Source organism: Musca domestica, unplaced genomic scaffold (genome assembly GCF_030504385.1).
Source record: "Musca domestica strain aabys unplaced genomic scaffold, Musca_domestica.polishedcontigs.V.1.1 10, whole genome shotgun sequence".
NCBI lineage: Eukaryota > Metazoa > Arthropoda > Insecta > Diptera > Muscidae > Musca > Musca domestica.
The window spans coordinates 9,563,370-9,588,663 of NW_026712115.1; the positions used below are offsets into that span (position 1 = coordinate 9,563,370).

At 35.2% G+C, this 25,294-nt stretch overlaps 1 protein-coding gene across 2 annotated transcripts in view; it reads right to left on the bottom strand.

The window, feature by feature from the left end:
- Window positions 1–25,294, bottom strand: part of LOC131800400 (protein prickle) — a 328,219-nt gene that overhangs the window by 40,983 nt on the left and 261,942 nt on the right. For both annotated transcript variants that reach the window (XM_059126184.1, XM_059126175.1), the window contains exon 2: window positions 2,437–3,301. In XM_059126184.1, the coding sequence (XP_058982167.1) occupies window positions 2,437–3,301 (865 nt within the window). The remainder of the gene's footprint in view (window positions 1–2,436; window positions 3,302–25,294) is intronic.

A 25,294-nucleotide genomic window follows, 5' to 3' on the forward strand; every position in this document is an offset into this window, starting at 1 on the left:
AACTTTGCTTTATTGAAAAATGTTGCCAACTAAGAGCTAAAGCATATCCGGCATTCCTTCTATCATAAAAATTAAACATTTTCCAAACATATTTATATTTCAAAAATTGTATCCAAATATCAAACAAGTTAAAAAGCAGAAAGTTCGGCCGGGCCGAACTTTGAAAGCCCTCCACCATTTGAACGAATTTGGAAATTTTCAAAAAATCAAATCCGTTAAAAATTCTGTTAAAATTAGACAAATACCGAATATAGCCTTTATATTGAGGTCTATACGACGTGAATCTACATTGTCATTGTTGTCATAAGCCATTATCATATTCAAATTCGAAACTCGAAATAATCGGTGAATAATGTAGATAAATTAATCACCAAAATACCGTATATAGCGAGGTACCATTATATATTGGTTATACCAAAACGTGGACTTGCTCAGACAATTTTCTGTCATAGACTGTAATATTCATCATGAAGTTCAAATATCAAATTTCAAACAATTCCGGTGAATAATGTCGCTTAAATCATCAATATTCCGAATATCGGGAGGTACTGATATATGGGGTCTATACGAAGAGGTGGTCCTGCATAGACAACTTTCTGTCATAGGCTGTAGTATATATTACGAACTTCAAATACCAAATTTGAAACAATTCCGGAGAATAATGTCGCTAAAACCATTAAAATACCGAATATCGGGAAGCACCGTTGCATGGGGGCTATACGAAGACATGAACCTGCACAGACAATTTTCTGTTTTAGGCTGTAGTATCCATTGCGAACTTCAAATACCAAATTTGAAGCAATTCCCGTGAATAATGTCGCTGAAATCATCAAAATACCGAATATAAGGAGGCACCGTTATATGGGGGCTATATGAAAACGTAGACCTGTATGTCCCATTTACGAACATAACCTTCCTACTAACAAAATAATGCTAGGAACACAATTGGAGCGAACGACGAATTTCGCCCTACGCGGCGACAAAATGAGCCGCGAAAATTCGTCGTATGGAACACAATACCGACGAAATTATAAAACAGCTGATGAAGTTGTTTACTTTTTGCTCATTTGTTGACTACAATGAATTATACAAGAACACATAATTCTTTACGTTCTCTATTATAATTTCACTTGTGTCCATCTTCTCTATTATAAATTCACTGATATGCATCTTCACTCAGGCGCAAGTACACAAATAAATAAACAAATTAATTATGTTTTTTTTTATACGAGTAACAGATAGTAGAGTGACCATAACAAATTTTAAAGTAAAAAGTAACTTTATTTACTAAAACACATAAAATTCGTACAAGTATGGCCACCTTGTACTGTTTTGTTCGCCGGTCGCCGGCGTATGAAATAGAAATAAAGCTAATTGATTTCGCGGCGACCGACGAAATTTTCGCCGGTTCCGTGATTGTGTGCACTTCCATATACACATATGTGTTTTATTTTTGACGACGAACATACGCCGCGAAAAAATTCGTCGTTCGCTCCAATTGTGTTCCTAGCATAAACATGTCTGCAAATGTTAGCTTTCTATCTCGATTCGTTATTGCTGCTAATATGTGATCTGTTGTGGAAATGGAATTTATCAGCCAAAAATGAAGTGAAATGAGTATCTGATGTAGTACTACCTTGGTACATTGTTGAAATAATATCATGCCAATATCGGCTCAATACTCTCGTGACTCCCTTAGGGCAATATCTTAAAAACTTATAATTTTCGTGAAAATATGAAAAAGTATCCCAAATGTACATCTAGTTTAAAGCTAGAATCAATAGGTCCATTCACTTAGGTTATTCCCCAGTCTAACTTTTAAAAAATCATGACTAAAACAGTGTTAGCTTTTTTGTTCGGGATACCATAGTATTTTGTTTTTGAAAAATTTTTAATTTAGAGTTTTAGTAGGGAAAGCAGTCTCTTGTTGGATTGGCCTGGCAAGCATCTGTTGACATAGCCATATTTGACTAATGACAACGAATCTCAATTTTCTAGAAACTCGGACTTTGTTTCGATCGTGTACATAACATATTTTTCAAATTAATTATGATGAAAATGTTAGCAAAAATCATGTCGAGCCATCAAACTGAATTCAACAGGTCACTCCAACCTACTTTAACATCGAACACTAGCATCAAATGACCTCTTTTCAATATCTTTTGAACTACTTTTTTGCTGTTGCTGCTGCTACAAAGATGAAAAATAAGCCTTGTTATGGTCAGCTGTAATTGATTTATGTCTAACCGTTCATTTGCATAGAATCAGTCACTTCCAATGCCAACTAGGCTATGCTGCTGTTGCTGAGGTTGCAAATGCCTAGATTGCCGAACAAAAAACAGTGTCAGGAGGGCAAATATAATTATCATATTCAAGATATCTTCCAACTTGCTAGTGATTACAAAGAGAGGTCACAGTAGAATGTGGTGAACATACCTGGTCCGGTCGTAGTCCCGGTGGTACCCATGTATACTCCTCCAGAGCACAACCACTGTCATCATCTGAATGCGATTGCCGTTGGATGTCTAGGTGTTGGCCCACCATAAAGGGTGCATGAAAGCCACCCGATGGATGGTGTAACAGGGAGGGCGGTGATGGTGAAGAGATGGCCGGTGATAACTGATGGGTTTGTTGGTGTGGATGCTGTTGCTGTGTTTGCTGCTGCTGCTGTTGTTGTTGTTGCTGATGTTGGTGCTGATGGTGATGAGGTGGATGCTTGATCGATGATGAGGAATACTTGGAGATTGATGACGATGCAGATGCCGCAGGTGAGTACTGTGATGGCTGTTGCTGTTGGTGGTGATGTGGCAATGAGGCTGATGTTTGCTGTGGCTGATGATGCGTCTGTAGATGTGGTGGCAGATACTGATGGTGGTGATGAGGATGTAACTGCTGCTGGTGTGGTGGTAATGGTGGCAAATGAGGTGTTTGTTGTAGCTGCTGGTGCTGCTGCTGCTGCTGCTGCTGTTGTTGAAGGTATTGACGTTGCATTGGCAATGGTGATGTTGGCAAGCCGGCAGGATTAAATAAAGCCCCAGCAGAAGAACTACTGGGCATTGGCCCCGAAGTTGTCGACGATAAGGCCGATGCTGCTGTTGTTGATGATGATGGGACATTACTTTGGCCTAGATGTCTTAGACTTCCCAAAGGGGGTAATGGAGGTGGTGTGTTTGAACTTGCCGATGGTCCACCAACAGAACCTGCCGTTGCTGCCGCCGCTGAACTTGGTGAAAAATGACGCGGTAATGTTGGTATTTTTTGTAGGTACGACACCTGTGTAAGTGGCGTTCGACTGATTGGTCTGCAAGTAGAATGGGGAGAGAGGAGAAAAAATGAAATAAATTAAAATTGAGCAAAAAATGTACAAAAGATTAATGAAGGTCAGATAGCAAAAAAAAAAAAAAAAATGCTCCTTGCTATATTCTCAATATTTCCACAATATGAAAGGAAAATTATTGAGTGTGCAAGTATTTTAGGGTTAGACCGTAACAAATCGAAAGTTAATTAAATTGTAAACGTGAGCATTTTGCTTAACTATTGCGGCGGACATTGTGGTCAGTCTCTGAATATTGACTAGTTAGATGGGCTCCTTGCTGTGGGGCTAGTTATTGGTGGTACTTTAATACCTTGTGAGTGCAAATGGAATATTGCAGGGATTAATTTGATGTATTACAACTTAGGAATGTATAAAAAATGATTTATTACTTGGGTGTCCATGCTTGCATATTCAATTTTATTTGATATTTTCAAAACTATTTTCTCTTAAACAATAACATCCCACAAGAGATCAATTTAGGTAGCAGGAAAATTCTTTATTTTTTTTTTTTTCAAAATGAAAAACAAGGCTTGTAACTCTTTGAAGAGTTCTTCTAACGAAGCCTGCATGTATTATTTGCGACAGATGCCATTAAAACTTTTAGAAGCCGAACTTTCCACTACTCATAGAAATTTCATGTTTGCGCACATACAATCTAACTATAAAATATTTAGTAAAACTTATAATGTAATGTAGACCTAAAACAAAAGAAGGAGACACGTGTATCGCTGTTTTAAAAGTTTCCAATAAAAATTAACCAAAAAGATACACCTTGCATCTAAATCGTAATTTTATGTCGCTTTAGGCTTCAACTCTAAAAAAAATCCAATATAAAATTGATCATAACATGAGGGAATATTTCGGAGATTTTTTTTTGGAAACATTGATATACATATTTATACCCTACAACACTATGTGTTGGGGGTATTAAAAGTTTGATTAGGCCAGAATTTATGTAACACCTCGATATATTGGTTTCCCATATAGGAAAGTATATATGGATTTTCCTAGCTCGCCGAGCTGAGTCGATCTAGCTATGTATGTCCGTCTGTCCGTCTGTCCATGTTAATTTGTAATGACGCTACAGGTCGCAATTATGGCCCGATCCTTACGAAATTTTGCACGAAGGCGGGGTTATGGTCAGAATAGAAGCCCATTTCTTTGGAGATGATCGCCAAATGTTTAGGTGTTGAAATGGACCAAATACTGAAAAAATGTCGGATTTTGCAGTAGCTACACAGGTCGCAATTATAGACCAATCGACGGAATTTCGCATGTAGCTAGAGTTTAGGGCGGGGAAGAAGCCTACCAAATTGGGTGGTCATCGGATAATATTTAGCGGTAAAATAGACCATATATTTTGTGTTGAAAAAATTCAAAATTTTTCATTAAACCGCGAATATTTTAAATCCCGGCGAAATCACAAAGTCATGACAAGGTTACTTCTGACCTTTACATTGATGTTAACATCCAACAAATCGGATATATAGCAAAATATGTGCGATATATATGTCTATCAAAGAAGATATGCTTGAAAGATCTCTTATATGTCGAGAACGGCTCATATTTTTTCAATTTTGTCATATTTATTTTGGCATATTTTCATTTTGAATTAAACATTTGGTAATATTTCTACAGCTAACAAAACTAAGTACTTAGGATATCAGGATATCATATACAGATCGCATTTATGGCCCGATCCTTACAAAATTTTGCATGGGGATAAGATGAGATGGCCATCCAAAAATATTTAATGTGTGAAATAGTTTGCCAACTTTTGCAGACAAAGTACGAAAATGTTCATTCCGGTGACTTTTTTGAAAATCTCAAATACAGGAAAGACGCACTTCTGACTATTTTTTTTAACGCTGATTTCGTTGAAGATTATAGTCAAATGTCTGTATCTCGTCGTAGATGCGTTTCAGTCAAAAACCAATAATAAATGTTAATCTTTTGCCACTTCTAAGAGATTATAGGTCTTTGGGAAATATTGGTTCCAGATCTAGGAAGACCATTTACGTGCAACATCTACCAATAAATTGGAAATGAGCAAATTAGTTTAAGTTGCTATTATTCGAAAATTAGAGAACGAACCTGATGGTTTTCTTTTATTATTTGTCACAATATCTCGTGGAATTCTTTCGAGTATCTCGCCTATATAAACTTTACCGTTTATTATAGTGTTGTAGGGTATTCAACGGTCGGCCCCGCTCGACTGTAGCCTTTGCTTACTTGTTTTTTATATACAGTGGATTTAAATATTTCTTTTCTATGATGACTTATGGTAAAATTTGATGAAAAATATTTTTGTCTTTGAGGTCCCCAAAATGTGTTTTTAATTTACATGAATCCCTGGCGTTTAGGTAAGTTGTAGACTTTCAATGTCTTTCAGGACCTATAGTAGAATTTTATGGTATATAAATTTGTGAAAGTAGTGGCCGAAAATGGTCCGTGAGCATTATTCCATTCGCCAAATATTGAAATTCCAAAAAGTGGAAGAACTTGGACCGGAAGGAAATTGACTCAAAAGAGCAAAGGAGTTGCCTCGCTTGGCCGAAAGTGGTGAACTGCCTAATTTGGTTTTCTCCGGGCACCAGAACTCATGCGCCGGCCATGGTGATGGTGTGAGCCGCCATAACAGTCGATGGTCGCTCTCCGCTCGTATTATTCGACCGTGAAATCAGAATAATTTTTTTTTTTTTTTCGATCGGTCCCAACGCCACACTCACCCGCCCCTGCCGACCGAGGGGGCCACCTCCCAATTACGTAGGGAGCGCGTACACCCCATAGTCCGAACTATGGAGGGTTAGTGCGTTAGGGAAACCAGCTACAGTTATACATCAGCCGGTTGTTTAAATTCACAAATAAAGACAACACACAGGAAATAAAACAACATATAACAGATAAGAGTAGAGAATCTGGCAACTACTTGCTTTAATACTAAAGATGTAAAATAGTGTGTTTAATGACATGCAAAGGGTCTGTCAATGATATCTCGTTATATAATTTGTTGTAGATATCACATAAAGATTGCTGAATATTATCGCGAAAATATTCTGGAGGGTGTATTAAAGCCTTGGGCACGCAAACGTTTTGGCCGCAGACCTTGGACATTCCAACAGGACTCAGCACGCGCCACCCAAGAATGGTTACTAAATGAGGTCCCGCGCTTCATTTCCAGCGCACAATGGCCACCAAAATCTCCGGATACCAATCCGTTGGACTTTGTGTCTTGAATATTTTGGAAAGCAAGGTTGGCAAATACCAAAGTGTCGATCGCTTCGAGCAAGCGCTTCACCAGCAATGGGCCAAAATACCGCAGAGCAACATTCGTGCAGCGTGTGACGGTTTCAGTGGCCATTTGAAGGCCATAATTCGCGCCAAAGGTGACCATTTCGGACAAATCTAAACTTATTCTAAAATTTGATGGTATTTCCGACATTTTTGATTTCATTCAATAAAATTAAAAAAAAAAAAAACGTAAAATTTATGGCGTTTGACTATGTTGCAGTTTTTTTTATCTCACCCTGTATTTATCCATGTAATTAAAAAAATTGACATTTCGGTCGGGGTTCTGGGCTAATCACTATTGCCATTTGAAAATACTAAATTAAATAGTAATATTTCCTTTTTTACTGCAATTCGTAATGGAGAATATTAAAGGAAGACTCAATTTCAAAACAGGATAGATACGAGAATTTCAAACTGAATTTCTCAATTTCATATAGCAACTTCTAAATTACACTAAAATATAACAGAAGCCTACTGTGAATTGGCAACACGGGAAATTCCAAAATACTTCGTTAACTGCGGGCAACTTAGAAACATAAAATGTTGTGGCGGAAAATCCCTCCTATGGCAATTATTTGCATGCATTTTCAATTTCTACAACATACAATGTTGCCAATACAACAAAGACAATGCTCCATTTTGGAGAGACATGCAATTCCAATGTCCACCAATGGTTCTGGTCTCTTCCCTCAGCTTTAAGTCATAATCTATGGGAGTTGGTATTGTTTATTGTCTGATTCCCGCTGCCATGGACAGGGATCTAGTTTTTCACAATAACGAAGGCTGGCCATGTTGTATGCCCACTCTTTAATGATATGGTGTTCATTCCGAGAGTATTTTTGGCGGTGGCCAGCCACGGACGGCATAAGCTTTTGTTTTTCTACTTCGCCGAACATTTTGATGTGTCAATATTGTTACAGGCGGTTTTTGTTGTGGCTACAAAAACAATTAAGTTCGAATAGGAAAGAGTCTTTTTTTGTTGTTTTGTTTAGTTTAGTTATGGCGACAGCATAGAAAGTCCCAAAATAAAAACGAAAACTCAACCGTGGCGAAAATCGACAACTACAATGGACAATGTTGTGAAATCACAACAGGAATTCTACAATGAAATAACCACAAATTGAAATTTAACCATTTTAATTGGTTTCGAACTCAGGTGTGGACTGGTGAACACACTCGTCCAATGATAACAGGATCAACTAAATTAGTGCAACATTTGTTTCAAAATTTTATTAGAAAATAAAGCATATTGAATTTAATGGGATTTTTATTTAATAATTAAGTGCATACAAAACCAAATTGTGGTCATTTTAAATAAGGAAATTTGGAAAATGCAGAACTATATTATGGTTAAAGAAGATACCACTTTCAACCTCAAATGATTGGTTTCCTTACTTAGTTATTATTATTTATTTTAATTTTTTTTTATTCTAAATATAGTCGGGTACCTTAATTAGCAAATGCCTATTACATTAAATGCGCGTAGAAGTATTTATATTAAGTGCATTTTTTTGTAACCCTTTTACACCAAAATAGAGTGAATTGTACCCGATTATTTCTCTGGAAAGTTATAGCTTGAAAGACTTATTTCAAAAAGAATCATAAAAAAATCTTTATATATGATATATTCATGGTGTTCTGTTATATAAATTTCTAAAAATGGACACATACGTATATTTAGTTCATTTGTAAAATATGATTGAATTTCATACATTTTACAGTAATTTTAATATCGAAATGCATAATTCTAGTTCTTTTTTATGTACTAAATGTATTACCATTTACTACTTTTGTACATGTTATGGCGCGCATTTGCAAAAAACTACACACTCACAGTGATCCTAGTACAAACATTTATTTCTACAGCTCTGTTCGTACATTCCCTACTGAATTTAGTATTTTTCGTACACTATATAGCACGCTAGTTCAAAAACAGTCCTTTGTCGGACCTAGAGTTATCCTCATAGCAAAAGTTATAAGTTCAGCTTTATTCCTACACATATATCAAATTTAGTACCACTTAGAAATTTTCATTCATATTATACTATGGATTTCCGAATTCACATCCTGATTTAAACGCTACATAGGTTTTTTGACCCCTATACCGATATTCAGCTATTTCCTACAATCTATATTAATTTTAGTACAATTAGTATTTTTAATACGTTATAGAAGGAATTTTTATATTCGATTCCATAGCTAAACCCTTCACATTATTTATAGTATACCTAATCAGAAGCATCTCCATATATCAAACCTTCTAAATTTCATTCTCATTATAAATTTCTCGATTTTTTCTCGTTCGAATTGCCACAAGCCCTTTCTTCCGTATATCATACACATCATTAAAGACCCTTATTCCAAATTTCAGATATCCAGCCTTGGTTACTTCCCCTAATACCAAATTTAATACCTTTTAGTACATTTTATACATTTAGGTACAAGATTAGGTACTCTTGGGGGCAGGCTAGTATGCTTGATACAAAAGTCCTGGTGCAAATACCGGGCTAAACCCGAGTCTACTAAATCTATATGGACAATATAGGTATCATGTGAATGTTAACAAGTTAAAAAGCAGTAAGTTCGGCCGGGGCAAACTTTGAATACTCTCCATCATTGGGAAATTTAAAAAAAAAAATTGTTAAAATTCTAAAAAAAAACTGAATATAGGAAGTTGCCATAATTTTGGGGTCCATACGAAGACGACCTTCAAGTACGAAATTTAAAACAATTCCGGAGAATAATGTAGCTAAAATCATCGAAATACCGAATGTAGGGAACCGATTATTAGGGGTAATAAGAAGACCTGGACCTGTATAGACAATTTTGTGTCATAGACTGCAGTACCAACTACGAATTTCAAATACGAAATTTAAAACAATTGCGGTGAATAATGCCACTGAAATCAGCAAAATACCGAATATAAAGAGGTACGGTTATGTGAGGGCAATGCGAAGACAGGGACCTGCATAGACAATTTTCTGCCATAGATTGTGGTACCTATTAAGAACAAAAATACATATAAGATTAATAATCAAATACAAGTCGTCACATGATGGGTTATTTAAAACGGTTCGGGATTTTTATAAAGATTGTGGATTTTTTTGGAGCCGAGTTATAATTGGCACTATAACTTTTCCTATGTGTTATTATCTTTCTTATCGCATATCCGCCTTTGAATTCGTACGAGCCGATTATGTTCACAATATTGAATTTATCTTTTCGGTATAAAAAATTTTCCATCGCGAGTTAGACATAATCAAGCCCCGGTCATTAAATACAATTTATATCAGAATCATGTTCCCCTGGTTTAAATGCTCATATATCTGGATCCAGGATAGTTAATATCGCAAATTGTGACATTTTGGAAGAAGTATAAGTCTATAGTTTAGTATATATTTTAGGAACTCCAATAATGGTCCCTTTTTCGACTTTTTGGAGTTTTTATAAATGTGGCCAATTGTTGGATAAATATTTTCATTAGCCTTCAAATAATACCTATATTTAGATACATATTTTTATTGGCTTTCAAATGATGAAATGATTGCCGGTTCCAAAACCCGAAGGTTTAGGCCAATTATCCGAGTATCCGTGTCCCTCCACGAAAAAAAAATTTCCAGAAACAGTGTACATAGACCGATATCTGAAAAGATTCAACAAATTCCAGAGTTTTTACTTATCTAGATGTGTTTCCATACTTCCATGTCCACCTTTATATATCCAAACCCACCTCAACCAAAGTTAGTGTTTTTCCTACTTTTTTAGCACGTATTTCTAAAACTAACTTCATGTGACCCCAATATCAGAATTTCAATATTCCGTCTCCATCTGTGCACCCCTGCATAAATTGTAACAAATTAAGTATACATTAACAAATCAGACTCTAACCAAAGCTTAATTTTTGTATCAAATTTTATATTTGTCTATTCACATAATACCAAATGGTACAATATTTAGTGTGTTTATTAAACTTATATATCGATATCCCAAATACGTGGTGCGGGATCAACGACCCTCATTCCAAATTTCAGAACTCTAGCTCTATCCGTTCGACCAATACAATGAATCCATTTTTTAGCATCAATAAGTACCTGTGGTATACTTGTATTTCGAATTTCCAAAAACCCAGCCTTATCCCACCACTTAACACTAAACACGATTCTAGCTTCAGCCGTTTCGCCTTTGCTTTGATGAATCAGTCAGTCACTCTACTTTTGTTTATTACGATTCTTGTATTTTCATTCATGCAGCTGTAAAGTGAAATAAGTGGCAGAGTTCGGGTGTGATATTTATTGAAACGCAGTGACACTATAAATAAATATAACATATTTGTAAAATATGTCTGCTCAGATATTTTTTTCGATTTTGCATCATTTGAAAGTACGAACACATGTCTCACATATATATAAATTCATAAGTGCAATAAATTGCCAAGCACCGAAATTCGAAAGAAAAAATTTCAAGCACGTGCAACAGGCCTCATGGAAAATATTTTATTTCAATACAACTCTAATATTGAAACAAAACTAAAAAAATACCTCACAGCAGGTTACAAACTGTAAATGGAGAGGAAAAATTCATGGTGAATTAAAAAAAAAAAAAAAACGACAACTTCGGCTGTATTCAATGGATGTCGGCAACAACAACAAAAACAACAGCAATACATTAGCTGCATGAAATCGCACAGTGTGAGCCAATCTAATAGCATTGGGATCATTTTCCGCCAAAACTGAATTTTCTGGCTTTCTGGCTAACCCCGGAATATGCTTGCATACCAGTCGAAATTCATTGAACTTATTTTATTTTTTGTTTTCTTCTTCTGCCCAGACACCAAATTGTCTAATGTCCATAACCATTTGGGGGTTCCAGTCCATATGGGAGAACCAGCCAGCCAGACTTACCGATACAATAACACATTCATCTAGGCCATACGATTCGTGTAAATATTTCTTCTTGTTTTGTTTTGATTGTTGGATGTGTTTATACACTACACCACAAGGTGGTCAGGGTATTATGTCTTTGTGCATTTGTTTGTAACAGGCAGAAGGAAACGAGATAGACCCATAGTTCCTTTTGATGATCTGCATAGAATCACATTCTGAGTCGATTTATGCATGTCCGTCTGTCCGTCTGTCCGTCTGTCCATGTATTTTTGTAAACAAAGTACAGGTCGCATTTATTGCCCGATCCAGATGAAATTTTGCACAGATCATTTGTTTGGCTCAAGGACGAACCCTATTGAAATTGGAAATAATCGGTCAAAATTTAGATATAGCTCCCATATATATCTTCGTCCGATTTGCCTTTTATTGTGCACCAAACGTGTAATATCAGCCCGAATTGTATGGAATTTTGCATATACACCCAAATTAGGTCTGAAAATATGTATGCCAAATTTGATCGAAATCGGTTCAGATATAGCTATAGCTCCCATATATATTGTTCATCCGAATTGTTATTTTTGTCCACCGCCGCCGTAATATGCACTCTGTAACAACAATATTTGGGGAAATATATCAAATGCAGCTCAGAAATACATTTGCTAAATTTTATCGAGATCGGTTCAGATTTGGATATAGCTCCCATATATAACTTCGTCCGATTTACCTTTTATTGTGCACCAAACGTCTAATATTTGTCCAAATGGGATGGAATTTGGCACTTATTGAGTCTAGAAGCTAGTATTTCAAATTAGGTGAAGATCGGTTCAGATATAGCTATAGCTCCCATATATATTATTCATCCGATTTGTCATATTTGTTACCCACAGCCGTAATATGCACTCGGTAACAACGATATTCAGGGAAATATATCAAATACAGCTCAGAAATATCTTTGCCAAATTTTATCGAGATCGGTTCAGATTTTGATATAGCTCCCATATATATCTTTATCCGATTTCAAATTAATTGTGCACCAAATGGGCAATACTATTCCGAATTTAAGAGATACAAATGCTTCGGCATATTTAGTCCTTTGAAGTTTAAGTTATAATTATAATCATAGCGTGTATGATGGAATTCTCCCATAAAAACTTTTATTGTTATGTGGAGCTCTACTAAATTAGCAAAGTGGTGTAGGGTATCATAAAGTCGGCCCCGCCCGACTTTAAGACTTTCTTTACTGGTTTTTTTTTCTCTTGGTGTGCTGTTCAAGAAAACCCCCGAAAACGGATTAGAATAGAAATCGGAAAATGCACGTAGGAGGTGTTGCATTTCACAGTTGCCCCCACAAAGTATTAATCGAACAGCGAATGGCTGAATGAACGGTCGACCACCAGCGTCATTTCCAAGACTTTGTTAAGTAATTGTGTCAGACAATTTGACTGTATCCCAGAGAGTCTCGTCGCCGTTGCCGGGGTGATGCTGGTGGCACAGCTCTTAAGTTTTTGGCAAAATGTCGACATTTGTAACTGCTTTGTGGGACATACGGCTGCTGCTGCCGCTGCAGTTGTTGTTGTTGTTATTGTCATTCCACTCCTATCCCCCAGGTTGCTGCCCAGTTTGTGTTGTTTATTTTATGCTTAATTTTATTACAGTTATTTGTACTTTTGAGTAAATTATATTACCCTCGATGTAATGCGCTGTAAAAAATCTCGAAAATCGAATGTGCGACAGCGATGTTGGGAATGCAAATTGTATGTTGCATAGAGTTCATGCATTTCTAAAGCCAACAACAAAGAGAATAAATATATTTGTCGTGTAAAATTTAGTCACCATTAGGTGTGAACGATAAGAAAATACAAATTACTCAGTAAAGCATTTTAAAAAAGTGAATGAAAGATATTCAGGCAGATCATGCGAGAAAGCAACTGTTACGCATAATGAATGCTTTACACCTTTCAATTTTTAAGACAATTGAATTAAACTTCCACATTTGTTGAAATTTTCAAATTAAGATTTCTTGTAACCTGTTGATTTTAGATATATAGTTTCGTGCAGATAAAACCACAACGATTATTTTGGTAGGGATTATTAAGGGTTCTTTTTGGTTTTTTTCGGCTTAACTTCAGTTTGGTAAAAACTCTAGAATTTTTTTTTTTTTTGAAATTTTTCCAGAGGTAGGTATTGATGTCCTAATTCCGAGATTTGGGGACCGGATGCTTAGATATTTGACCAAAATGTCCGGATGCCGGTTAGACCTAATAATGAAAGATAATGAAAATACCTATCTAATAATTGGTCCCATGATGGGGTTATTTAAAACATTTCGGGAGTTGTATCAACATTATTTATACAAATGTCGAAAAGGGCCCCATTTTGGGATAATGAAGTTTTCAGTATAAAAAAAACTTTGCTTCGCACTTGGGCATACCCAGAGAAGAAAATGTAATGTTCCTGACGACAGCCTCCTACCTAAAACCACATTAGATTTAGAAAATCCTTGGATCGCGAAGCCAGAGGAAAAAAATCTGAAGCCCAGCCCGAAGGCCGGCTAATTGAAAGGGTATCAAATTAAAAAAATGGTCCAAAACTCGAGTCTTTCCAAAAAAAAATCTAAAGTTTTCACTAAAATAGGGTTGTTCCCTTTACGCTTTAATACGGTTAAAACTCCCTTTAAACGGGATTGTAGCGAGCTAAAATATTATACGAGATTATTTGTCATAAAATGTTAGTATAGGTCCTAAGAGACATTAAAAGTATACATTTTTACCAAATGCCAGGAATTCAAATATATTAAAAATACATTTTAGGGTTAAAGCTGTGCTTTGTGTGAAGTTATGCAAAAATCTCCAACAAAGAATCATTTTAGGAGGATGACGTCAAAGACAAAACTGTTTCTCATTAAATTTGCGTTAGAGCTTTGAAATGTGATAGGGATCTTTGGATTACATCCAGAATCAGTGGTACAGAAATGGATCAAAGCGGTCCACTATTTGATATAGTCCCTTAATCCATTTAAAATTGTTTTCAACTTTCAACAAAATGTATTTAACAAATTTTGTAAGTTGACTCTTATTTACTGAACTTTAAAATTATTACTACATATCGAGAACACACTTAATATTAACAAAACAACTAAATATATTCATATATTTAATGGTTATTCTTCTACACATAAATATACTCGCTTCCCGGTACAACAATTCCCCCATGCGTTCCCAAAATAACTTGTCGTACAAATAATGTCCTTCATTCCTTCCTTCTTCCGTCCTACACACTTGCCAACAACCATATTCGAATATCCAACAACTAAATTTCTACAACATTCTTTTCTAACATTTTGTGTCGTTGTGTCGTTCATAAGGGTTAAATTGCAAGACAACGACGACAGGTGGCTCATAAAATGATGTTCTCTGCAATTATACCTTCGAGACTGGTTTGGCTTCTTTTGTTTATTGTCTTGTTTTGGAAGTTCCTTTTTTCGTGCATACAGAAAAGGAAAACCCAAAAATGCAAGGTGGATATAGGAAGATGCATAAGGGGCCATTGTACCCTTCACCATGAAAAGGAGAGTACATTCGATTTATCATTTTGTTGGTAACAGCGTAAATACTTGTCGTATAACCGATAATGAATAATTATTCTTGAGAAACATAGATCGTAAGCCGATTTAGAGATGGTAGATATTGAAAACGGACGGTACCTGCCTTGTTTGGGTATTTTTAATCTCGCAATTTAACCAGATCTGCTATAATTCAATATAACTATATATATCCTGGTTTAAGGAATTTGAAAACACCTAATACCTTTTTATCTACATTTATTTTAATGCAGTCAAATTTGTAATTATATAATGCAACTTCTAATATTATTACTTCACAATTTCCATCCGAGTTTACTGAAATTTACATGTTTGGAATATTGTTAGATAAAAGTTTGGCATTTGTAAATATAGTCAATATTAAAATATCACATAATATCATCTACATTTATGATTTGCATTTTTATGGCATGCTTTTAGATCCTCACAAGAAATTTTAAAGCAAATAGAAAACGTTTATTGTACAGTATCAAATAATACACTTAATAATATAAGCATAGCGTAAATATAGTATACAAGCTAGTGACCGCTAGTTCGCAAACGAAAAGTCCACCTTAAAATTTTAGATTTGTTTGTATTTAGTACTTAAAATGCATAATTTAATTATTCCGACAATTTTTTTTTATCATAATTCACACATCGTACTAAATTTTCAAACATTCAATGTTTAATATATTATTCAAGTTAACCTTTAACCTTTCACACCAAAAAAGTCTTCAAAATCTTTAACCGAGGAGGATATTAGCAGAACCATTGCACAATGGACCCACACCCAAGTTTTCTATCCAAAAATATTTCAACTTCTCTATATGTGAACCCTAGAAACCAACAGTGACTTCAATATCAAATTTCAGCTATATCCATTTATTCGCTCATTAATCTAAGTGTACTTCAGAATCTAATCTCTATCCCTTAGCCAATATTCAATTAAGTTCTACTTTGTACTTTTCGAACAATTATAGTACACATTTAAAAAATCACCTCCATAGACATCAACAGTGACATCTATATCAAACTTTAGGGTTTAAGCTCTAACCATTCACCTAATACTAAATTACTATTTAGTTCTTTTCGTACAATTGTAGCACACATTTCCGAAACCACCTCCATATCTTAACTGCAGATAGCTACAGTGACCTCAATGTCAGAATTGAGGCTTCCAGTCATATACCTTCACCCAATACCAAATTTACTACCATTTCGTATTTTTCGTACATATATAGGACGCATTTCCAAACCACATCCAAATATCAAACTCAGATACCATCAGTAATTTAAATATCAAGTTTTAGTATTTGTTTCTCTATTCCTTCAACCAATACCAAATTTAGTACCATTCAGTACTATTCGTACAATTATAGTATACCTTTCCGAGATATATATGTTCAGACTACAAATGAACATCGACCCGAATACCACGTTCCAATCATTATCTATTTACCCAATATTAAATATAGTACAATTTAGTACTTTTTGTGTAATAGTAGTACACATTTTTAAAACCACATCGTTTACCACACACCAACAAGAGGAACTCCAAAACCCAATTTTAAAATTCCAGCTTCATCCGTTCTCCCTAAACCAAACTCTACCAAATTTAGTACCATTTATTACATATTTCCACTTTCTTATATCAAACTAACTTTCCAACCTTTATTCTCAAACCAAATGTTAGCCCTATCCGTTCACATAATACCAAATGGCACGATTTTAAAAGTTTAGTACCACATTAGAACTTTTCGTAACTTTAAAGTTCGAAATTTTAAAAGCCCTTTGGGACATCTATCTAGCACTTTATCAGTTACTTTCATTTCAAATTTCAGAATTCTAACTCATTTCGTTTGTCCAATACAAAGTATTCAAGTTTTACTACATTTTAGTACTTTTCGTACCCTTTTAGTACAAAAATCCAGCCTGATCAAGACTGACTGACATATGCGAAATTTCAAGATCGAGTTTGGTGTGGGCCCGATTCTAGGTCAGTCAGACAGATAATAGATGAGCTTGATTTAGGGAAGGCTGGATTATCCGAGAACCTGCGTGCTAACACGATTTAATATCATTAACATGTTACTAGAACGGTTAATCAGTTTGTAGAAGTTCCTAATTTAGGTACAGAAGAACCAGATTTCCAGAAAAAGCGCATTTTACTTAAATTCAAAAATAACAATATAAAATAGCTGTCTTTGAAGTCTATATCTGTTGAATTTTTCAATAATATTTTTGAATATCGCAATTATTAGATGACCTAAACCTAAAAGTGAATATAATTTGAAACGGTTCCTCAGCACGATGATTCTTTCTAAGTTACCGATATACTTTATTGAATTTACAATTACTTTTCTTATTCTCCATTTGGCCCATTTTTAGATTACTATGACTAAAATGATCTTTCCAAAGGGTTTTCGATAGAGTTTTGTCCAGTAACACCCGCATAGGGTACAATAATTACACATTTTATTGTCAACGATGAAGTAAACAACAGAAAAGCAGGAAGAAAAAATATCCACAGAAAAGTTGTTTTTGGATCTTTGTTCTGTCGATGACAAACTTGCATTTTTACAGAACATTTGGAACTTTACTTTATTCACATGCCAGAGTAAAGAACCGTAATTAGGAATGTAGTTATAACCAACTACCATGACAACAAGCCAGCATTGAGAAACGCATATTCATATTCTCTGTTCTCTGCACATTAGGGTTGTCCCGCTATGTAAACACATCTATATACATAAACCTATGAAAATATTTGCAGCACAACATTAGGAGCCACTTCCACATCCCGAACTTTTATTGTTTTACAACCATAGAAATGAGGTGGTACAACGACATGTTGGCATTTTTATTGTCGTCCCTATATTGTTTGTACTCTTCTCCACCATTTCATATGTTCCGCATTTATTTATTTCTTCTCTGGGAGTTTCAATAAAAAAATATGCTTTTGCTATGATGTTCCACACATACATACATGCAACAATGATTGTCATAAACGATTTTTGAATTGACAATAAACGAAACGTGTTGCGAGCGGAATTGGAGCAAAAGCAACAAAAGTCATATAAACTTGACGACTAGCTTCAGTTTATTGCCAGAGGATATCAACCTTTGTGCATCCACCCACCTTTATTGTCAATATGGGAAACACGACACACCTACACTTTGTCATCGGGCAACAGAGTTTGTGATATTTTTACATATGGAACTGTGACTTAAAACAATTTTTAAATTAATTTGTTTATTACACTGTACAAAAAAAAATCAATAATTAAAGGAAATCCCCAGCAAAAAACTTATTTAGAGACTTTAATAAAGCCTTGACCATATTCAAAGGGAACCCAAATAGAGCTTTGAAAGCTTAGAGAGAGATTAAATTACTACAAGAATCATTGGTTTAAAAAATTGTTTTACGTTTTAGTTATTTTTTTGAATTTTGAATTGTTTCTATTTAAAAACGGTATTAACAAAAATAGGCCCACGTTTGGATTTGTTCGTATTTTCCAATCAACGAGCCTGAAAATTTGTATTTTGGCTTCTTCGGGGGTAGAAAATCTTCCCTCAAACGGTGTATTATACAATACTTTATATTATACTTAAATAAAATAAGGTTAGTTCGGAAGGGTTTCTAACCCCGAAGAAACCAAATATACATTTTCAGACCCTGCGAGGTAAAACTTCAAAACGGCGATACACGGGTCTTCTGTTTTATATTTTATAATTATATTTTCGACGAGTAGCGTGCTCTTGCGCTACTTCGTCAGCGAAAAGTCCATCTGAACATTTTAAATTCCTTCCAAGAGTTCGTGTTAGGCCTTTTTTGTACTCAAAATGTACAAGTTGTAAGGTTTGAAAAAATTTGTTAATCAAAACTTCATGTATCGTTCTAATTTTTTAGTCTTTCATGGTTTTATATATTTTCCAATTTTTCCCTTTATCGAAAAGCATAATCGATAAATGATTACTTTTTGCACAATAAAGTCTTCAAAATCTTTTCTTCTACAATGGTTCCACATACAAATTTCTGGCGAAGACTATTTCAACGTATATTCATAATAAAAATTTAGTACCATTTAGTACGTTTCGAGCAATCATAGTACGCATTCCCAAAGCCTTCTCTCAAAGCTGTACATCAAAGAGTGCCTCCATATTAAATTTCTCAATTTCAGCTTTACCCTAAGACCCAATCACGAATTTATTACCATACTTTGCGTAAGGTTTTACTCATGTGCAAAACCACCTCCACCCTAGACGCCAACAGTGTCCTTGATACCAAATTTCAGAAATTTATCTCTATCCTAACAGCCAATGGCACATTTTGCGGCATTTTGCGGTTTACGTACGTTCATAGTACGCTTTTCTATAACCACCTCCTTCTCTTAACTATAGACACAAACAGTGACATCCATATCAAATTTCAGGATTTTAGCTCTATCCCTTCATCCAATTTCAAATTTAGTACTATTTGAAACTTTTCGTACGACAATTCGAAAACCACCTCCATATCTCAATCCCAAATACCAACAGCTACTCAATGTCAAGTTTACCAATATCCAAATTAATAAAACATAGTACTTTTAGAACAATTATAGTACATATTTCCAAAATCACCTCCATATCTTAATCACAGACACAGACACTAACAGTAACATCCATATAAAATTTCAGAATTTCGGCTCTGCAATTTCCCATATTACCATATTTAACACCGTTTAGTATAATTCTCAACCACAGACACCAAAAGTGACATCTATATCAAATCTCCGGATTTCAGCCCTATTCATTTACTAAATACCAAATTTATTAATATTGTTACGTTCTTGGATTTTACTTAATCCCGTGTAGACGTTGTTTTATTTCCCAATACAGCTCGTACCAAATAAAACGCGGGTTCTTTCGGATTACGATTATTACAATGATTTTATTCACACAACTTTACTTTGCACTTTACTTTACTCGACGGTTTCAATTCGCGATCTGATTCACAACTGACTAACTGCCTTTCCATTTCCCCTATTTATATGAGCCTCGCCTGTCGCTACAGAAGTTTCTAGACGATCTGGTAACGCCTAGATTACGAACAATCTACCAATGCAACGAACACATACAAACTTACATTGAGTGAACAATAACAACAACACATACAAACTTACATTGAGTGAACAATAACAACAACCCATACACAGGCGAGTGGGTAACAAAGAAAGAGGAATTAAGCGATCATCAATGATGACGTTTAACAAGAATTGTACGTCAGCAACAAAATAGAAAATGAAAGAGGAAATGGAAGGATGTAGAAAAATCTATACAGTAGTTGTTGTTGTGAAGTTATTCAAATAAACTGCGTAGTAGAAATTTACGTTACAATTCAAATTCTTAAATTAACGGAATTCATCTAAATTAACTTAAATCTAAAGTTATATTCGTAACAATATTTAGTACTTTCGTACAAATATAGGTCGTATGTTAAAACCATCGCCAAATCTTAAACAAACACCATCAGTAGTCTAAATATCAAATTTCACAATTTTAGTGCTATCCCTTCTCCCAGTACGAAACATACCAGTACCATTCAGTACTTTTCTCACAATTATATTACATATTTAGTACATATTATAGTGCATATTAGTACATATAGTACACCTTTCCGGAACTACCTTCATATGTCCAAATATCAGATTTCAAGCGCTATCTGTTCACCCATAACCAAATATAGTACTATTAAGTACTTTTCGTTCAGTGACTCAGTGACAGCCATATATGACACATACAGGGTGAGATGAAAAAACTGCAACCAACTTCCGACAGCTATCATTTCTAAGCCACTCGTCCGACAGCTGTTAAAATAATTTCAGTGACAGCTCATTTTGATATTTACAAGCGTACAAAAGCATTTTCTTGAGAATTTTCCAGAAAAAAAGTTATTCGTGATGGAATTCAAGCGTGATAGTGTGATTTCTTTATATTTGGCTGGAAAACCACAAGTTAGAGCACTACAGCATTAAAAGTTGAATAAATCTTTTGTGTCTCGCACCATCGCTCGTTACCGTGATACTGGTAGCGTAGCCTGACGTCAAGGAAGTGTACGGAAAAAAACAGCAACATCAGCATAAATTTTTCGAAGAGTAAAGAAGCGAATTGATCGAAACCCGCGTCGCAGTGAGCTGAACATGTTGCAATATTTCACTCGGCAAATATTGAAAAATGAGCCATTGAAATTCCAAGAAATGCTAGAACTTAGACCGCAACAGAAAGAAAATAGACTCAAAAGAGCTAAGGAGTTGTTTCGCTTGGCCAAAAGTGGTGAACAGCCGAATTTGTTTTTCTCCGATGAGAAAACATTCGTTGTCCAGCAGTTTGTAAACAAACAAAATTATCGTGTTTACTTGCCAACGAGATCAGCTGAAAATTTGCACCTTTGGTTGGCCACCAGAACTCAAGCGTCGGCCATGCTGATGGTGTGGGCCGTCGTTACAGCCGATGGTCGCTCTCCGCTCGTATTAATCGATCGTGGCATCAGAATAAATGCCGAATATTATTATATTCTGGAGGGTGTATTAAAACCTTGGGCACGCAAACATTTTGGTTACACGATGAGGGTCCTCGCTTCATTTCCAGCGCACAATGGCCACCAAAATCTCCGGATACCAATCCGTTGGATCTGGAGTATTTTGGAAAGCAATGTTGGCACTAGAGAATACCAAATTGTAGACCACCTCAAACAAGCGCTTCGCCGGGAATGGGCCAAAATGCCGCAGAGCAACATTTGGGCAGCGTGTGATGGTTTCATCGGCCGTTTGAAGGCCATAATTCGTGCCAAAGGTACATTTAGTGCTACTTCCGAAATTGTTTGCTTTTATTCAATAAAAAAAGTAAAAGTTATGGCGTTTTTTCATCTCACCCTGTACAAAGTATTTTCGTAGTATTTTTGTACCCAACCTTTCAGACACCAAGACTGACGCTCGTGCAAAATTTTCAATGTTCTAGCTTCCGTGCGTTCACTACTCTTAGAATAAATGTTTCCTTTTACTACAATCATCTTGTTCACTATGTTCGCTGCTGGTATTGAACTCACTATCTTTTTATTTGGGGTTAAATATAGTACACACTTCGCCATGGTTTCAAGAATTACATTTCAACAATCTATAATATTTTATTATGTCTTTCTGCTTTGACAACGCTGAGCCTCCATATTGCAACATTCTGGTTTGTAGGTGGAGACGTACACTTTTGACGTTACTTATTACTTGGTAATGAGAAGAATATGTTCTTATGGTTTCTAATTTCTTGAAGAATAAACCATTTGCTCCTTACTTTTTCAGCTTCAGAAATGCACAAATTAAATTCCAAGTTCAATAAGTTGAAATCAACAACTAAAAATCACATGAATACCCACATCCCAGAGTAATTTAAAAATGAAATCAATTCAATAACATCAATTGCAAATTTTGTCTCAAAAAGTAAACGACCTTTGTTTTCTCATGTAACTAAAGACAAATTGCCATTGTTAACTTTGTTTTTCAACTTTCAAATATCGAAAACATTTCAATTTTAGTCAGTGCCAACATCCTTATTGATGTTGACATCATCAATGGAATTCGTAAGGAAAAACAATTTCAACTCCATCTGCTGTCTCTGCCTGCCTCCAGCTTCAATGCAAATGGTCGGTCGTTCGAATAACATTTGTGATTCCATTTGACATGTCAATTCCAGAGTAGTTTTAATTACAAAACTCTCAAACTTCACAAAGCTATTTTCCAATCATTTGAAGCAATTTTTCAGATCAGTTTTTGCATTTCACAAAGTTAACTTGAGAATTCTGTTTTTTTTTTCTTTACTTGGTTTTTCCTTTGCACCAACAGCAGAGAGTGGAGATATTGAAAACATATCCTAATTGTTTGTAACAGTTGTTGACTACGATGCTGATGCTCTGTTTTTAGCAAAGAGTTTGTGTCGACCAATTAATGCTGGTCAAGTCAGTTATTGGAGTTGCATAAATACTACCCAGTTGGATGCCACACACACACACACCCAACCACAACAACAACGTGTGGAATTGCAACAACGAAGCCGTCACACAAATTCATTAACAAATATAACACAAGATGAACGGAGAGACGGTTCAACCAACCGACCGCCGAACTGGACCCGCGAAATGACAATAATGCTAGCGACAGCAACAGCTTGTTGCCAATGAATTGGCAGTGACTTTTGATGTTGTTGTCTTGTTAACATATGACGCTTCTTTATTGTTGTTATTGTCTTCTTTCTTTTTCGAAGAATTGAAATAAGGAATTCAGTCAGTCGTGCGTTTTTATGCTCTTCACCATAGATAACTATATTGCGATAGTCTTCATATAGCTATATATGTGTATGAGGGAATTTGCATGAAGAACGAAGAATCGAGTGTGTCGGGGTAAATCTATATTCATGAATGCAACCAGATTCGCAAATTGTGACAACGAAAAAGAGGTGGAAACAACCTGTAGTCGGTAGCCGGTATTAGGTGGTATAACCCAATATTAGTTGCCGTTGTTAACATTATTGTAACGGCATAAAGGGAAGTTTGAATGCAAACGCTATACTTTCATATTTACAAAATATGTTAAAAGATTGCATACATTGTTAGTTTTGTTGGAATATGGAAATTATCAACATAGAATCGACAATATGGGGGTTTCCAAATATGGTTTAATTTGTTATTCGATTTATTGCAACCATACTATAATAATATAATAACCTTGCCATTCTGTTTGTTAATCTTCTAAATAACCATAAAGTAGATATAATCTTTGACATCATAAGAATCTATGTCGATTTATCCATGCCAGTCCATCTCTCTAGCTTCCGAGCTATATGAAGTTGGTGGATAAAATTTTACTCAAATTTGGATTTTTAGGATTTTTGATTTTGATAATGGTTTACGATTTGATAGGTTCACTTTTTGGTATAGCCCTCTGGTATTTCGTTTTAGTCACACTGTTCAACGACATTACATTGAAGTTGGTATTTCAGGAAATTACTCCCAATTTGACGGCTTCCTTTAAGAACTGATTCTTAAGTCGATGTGGAGATTACCGTGGGCATCACTTCCTATGTTAGTTAATTATCTATACGGTTCCATGGTTCCTTATAACTATAACAGTCTATATTCGTTACGGATTTTTTTTTTTAAATTTTGTATTGCAAATTCCTAATAAAAAAATGAAGTGCTCAAATACTAAATCTCGGCACTTTTAAGCAATTTTTAAAAATTTGTTTTTTTGTTGTTGCAAAATGGTCAGGCTTTATGCCTTTATTGTTGTTTTTATAAAACAACGTTTGTTTATTAGTGGAGAACGATGGTAATGTTTACCAGGGGGTAAGGCAGGGAATACATAGGTTTCGGAAAGAGCCACCAATCTTCATCAGTTCCATTTTTTTTTGTCTGTTATATTCTCCCCAGAAGTTATTTTAAAAAATAACTTCTATGACAAAAAACATTTTTTACCCAAGTGACGAGATTGTAAGCTCAATAGAAGAGGAACCAAAGAATTAAATAAAACTAAAATTCTTTTGGAAAGTCTTCTAAGTCTTACAACCGCACTTATAAACATTTACATCTTTCTCCACTTGTTATGCTTTCGTTCAACCTGAACGAAGTAGCATAACCATGTAAGTTGGTTTTGTCTGTTACAACAAAAAACCCTCCGTCGACCGTGCCTTGTCTATTAATAGAACAGTGTTGGCTTGTTTGTTCGGGATACCGTAGTATTTTGTTGTTGCAAAATGGTCAGGCTTTATCCCTTTATTGTTGTTTTTATAAAACAACAACAAAATACTACGGTATTCCGAACAAACAAGCCAACACTGTTCAATTTTTAAAAATTTTACTTTCCATGATATTTAAAGATTGGTCCGACCAAACTTAACTGCTATTTACCTTTTCTTCAATTACGAATAAAAACGAGTTATCGACCAACAGATCGAATATTTCCTACATACAGGGTGAGATGAAAAACTGCAGCCAACTTCAGACTGCTGTCATTTCAAAGCCAATCGTCCGACAGCTGTTAAAATTATTCCAGTGATAGCTCATTGCTTACAAGCGTACAAAAGCATTTTGGTGCGAATTTTCCAGAATAAACCACAAGAGGCTATCGTTAGAGCACTCCAACATTTATATGTGAATAAATCGAACCATTGCTCGTTACCGTAATACTGGTAGCG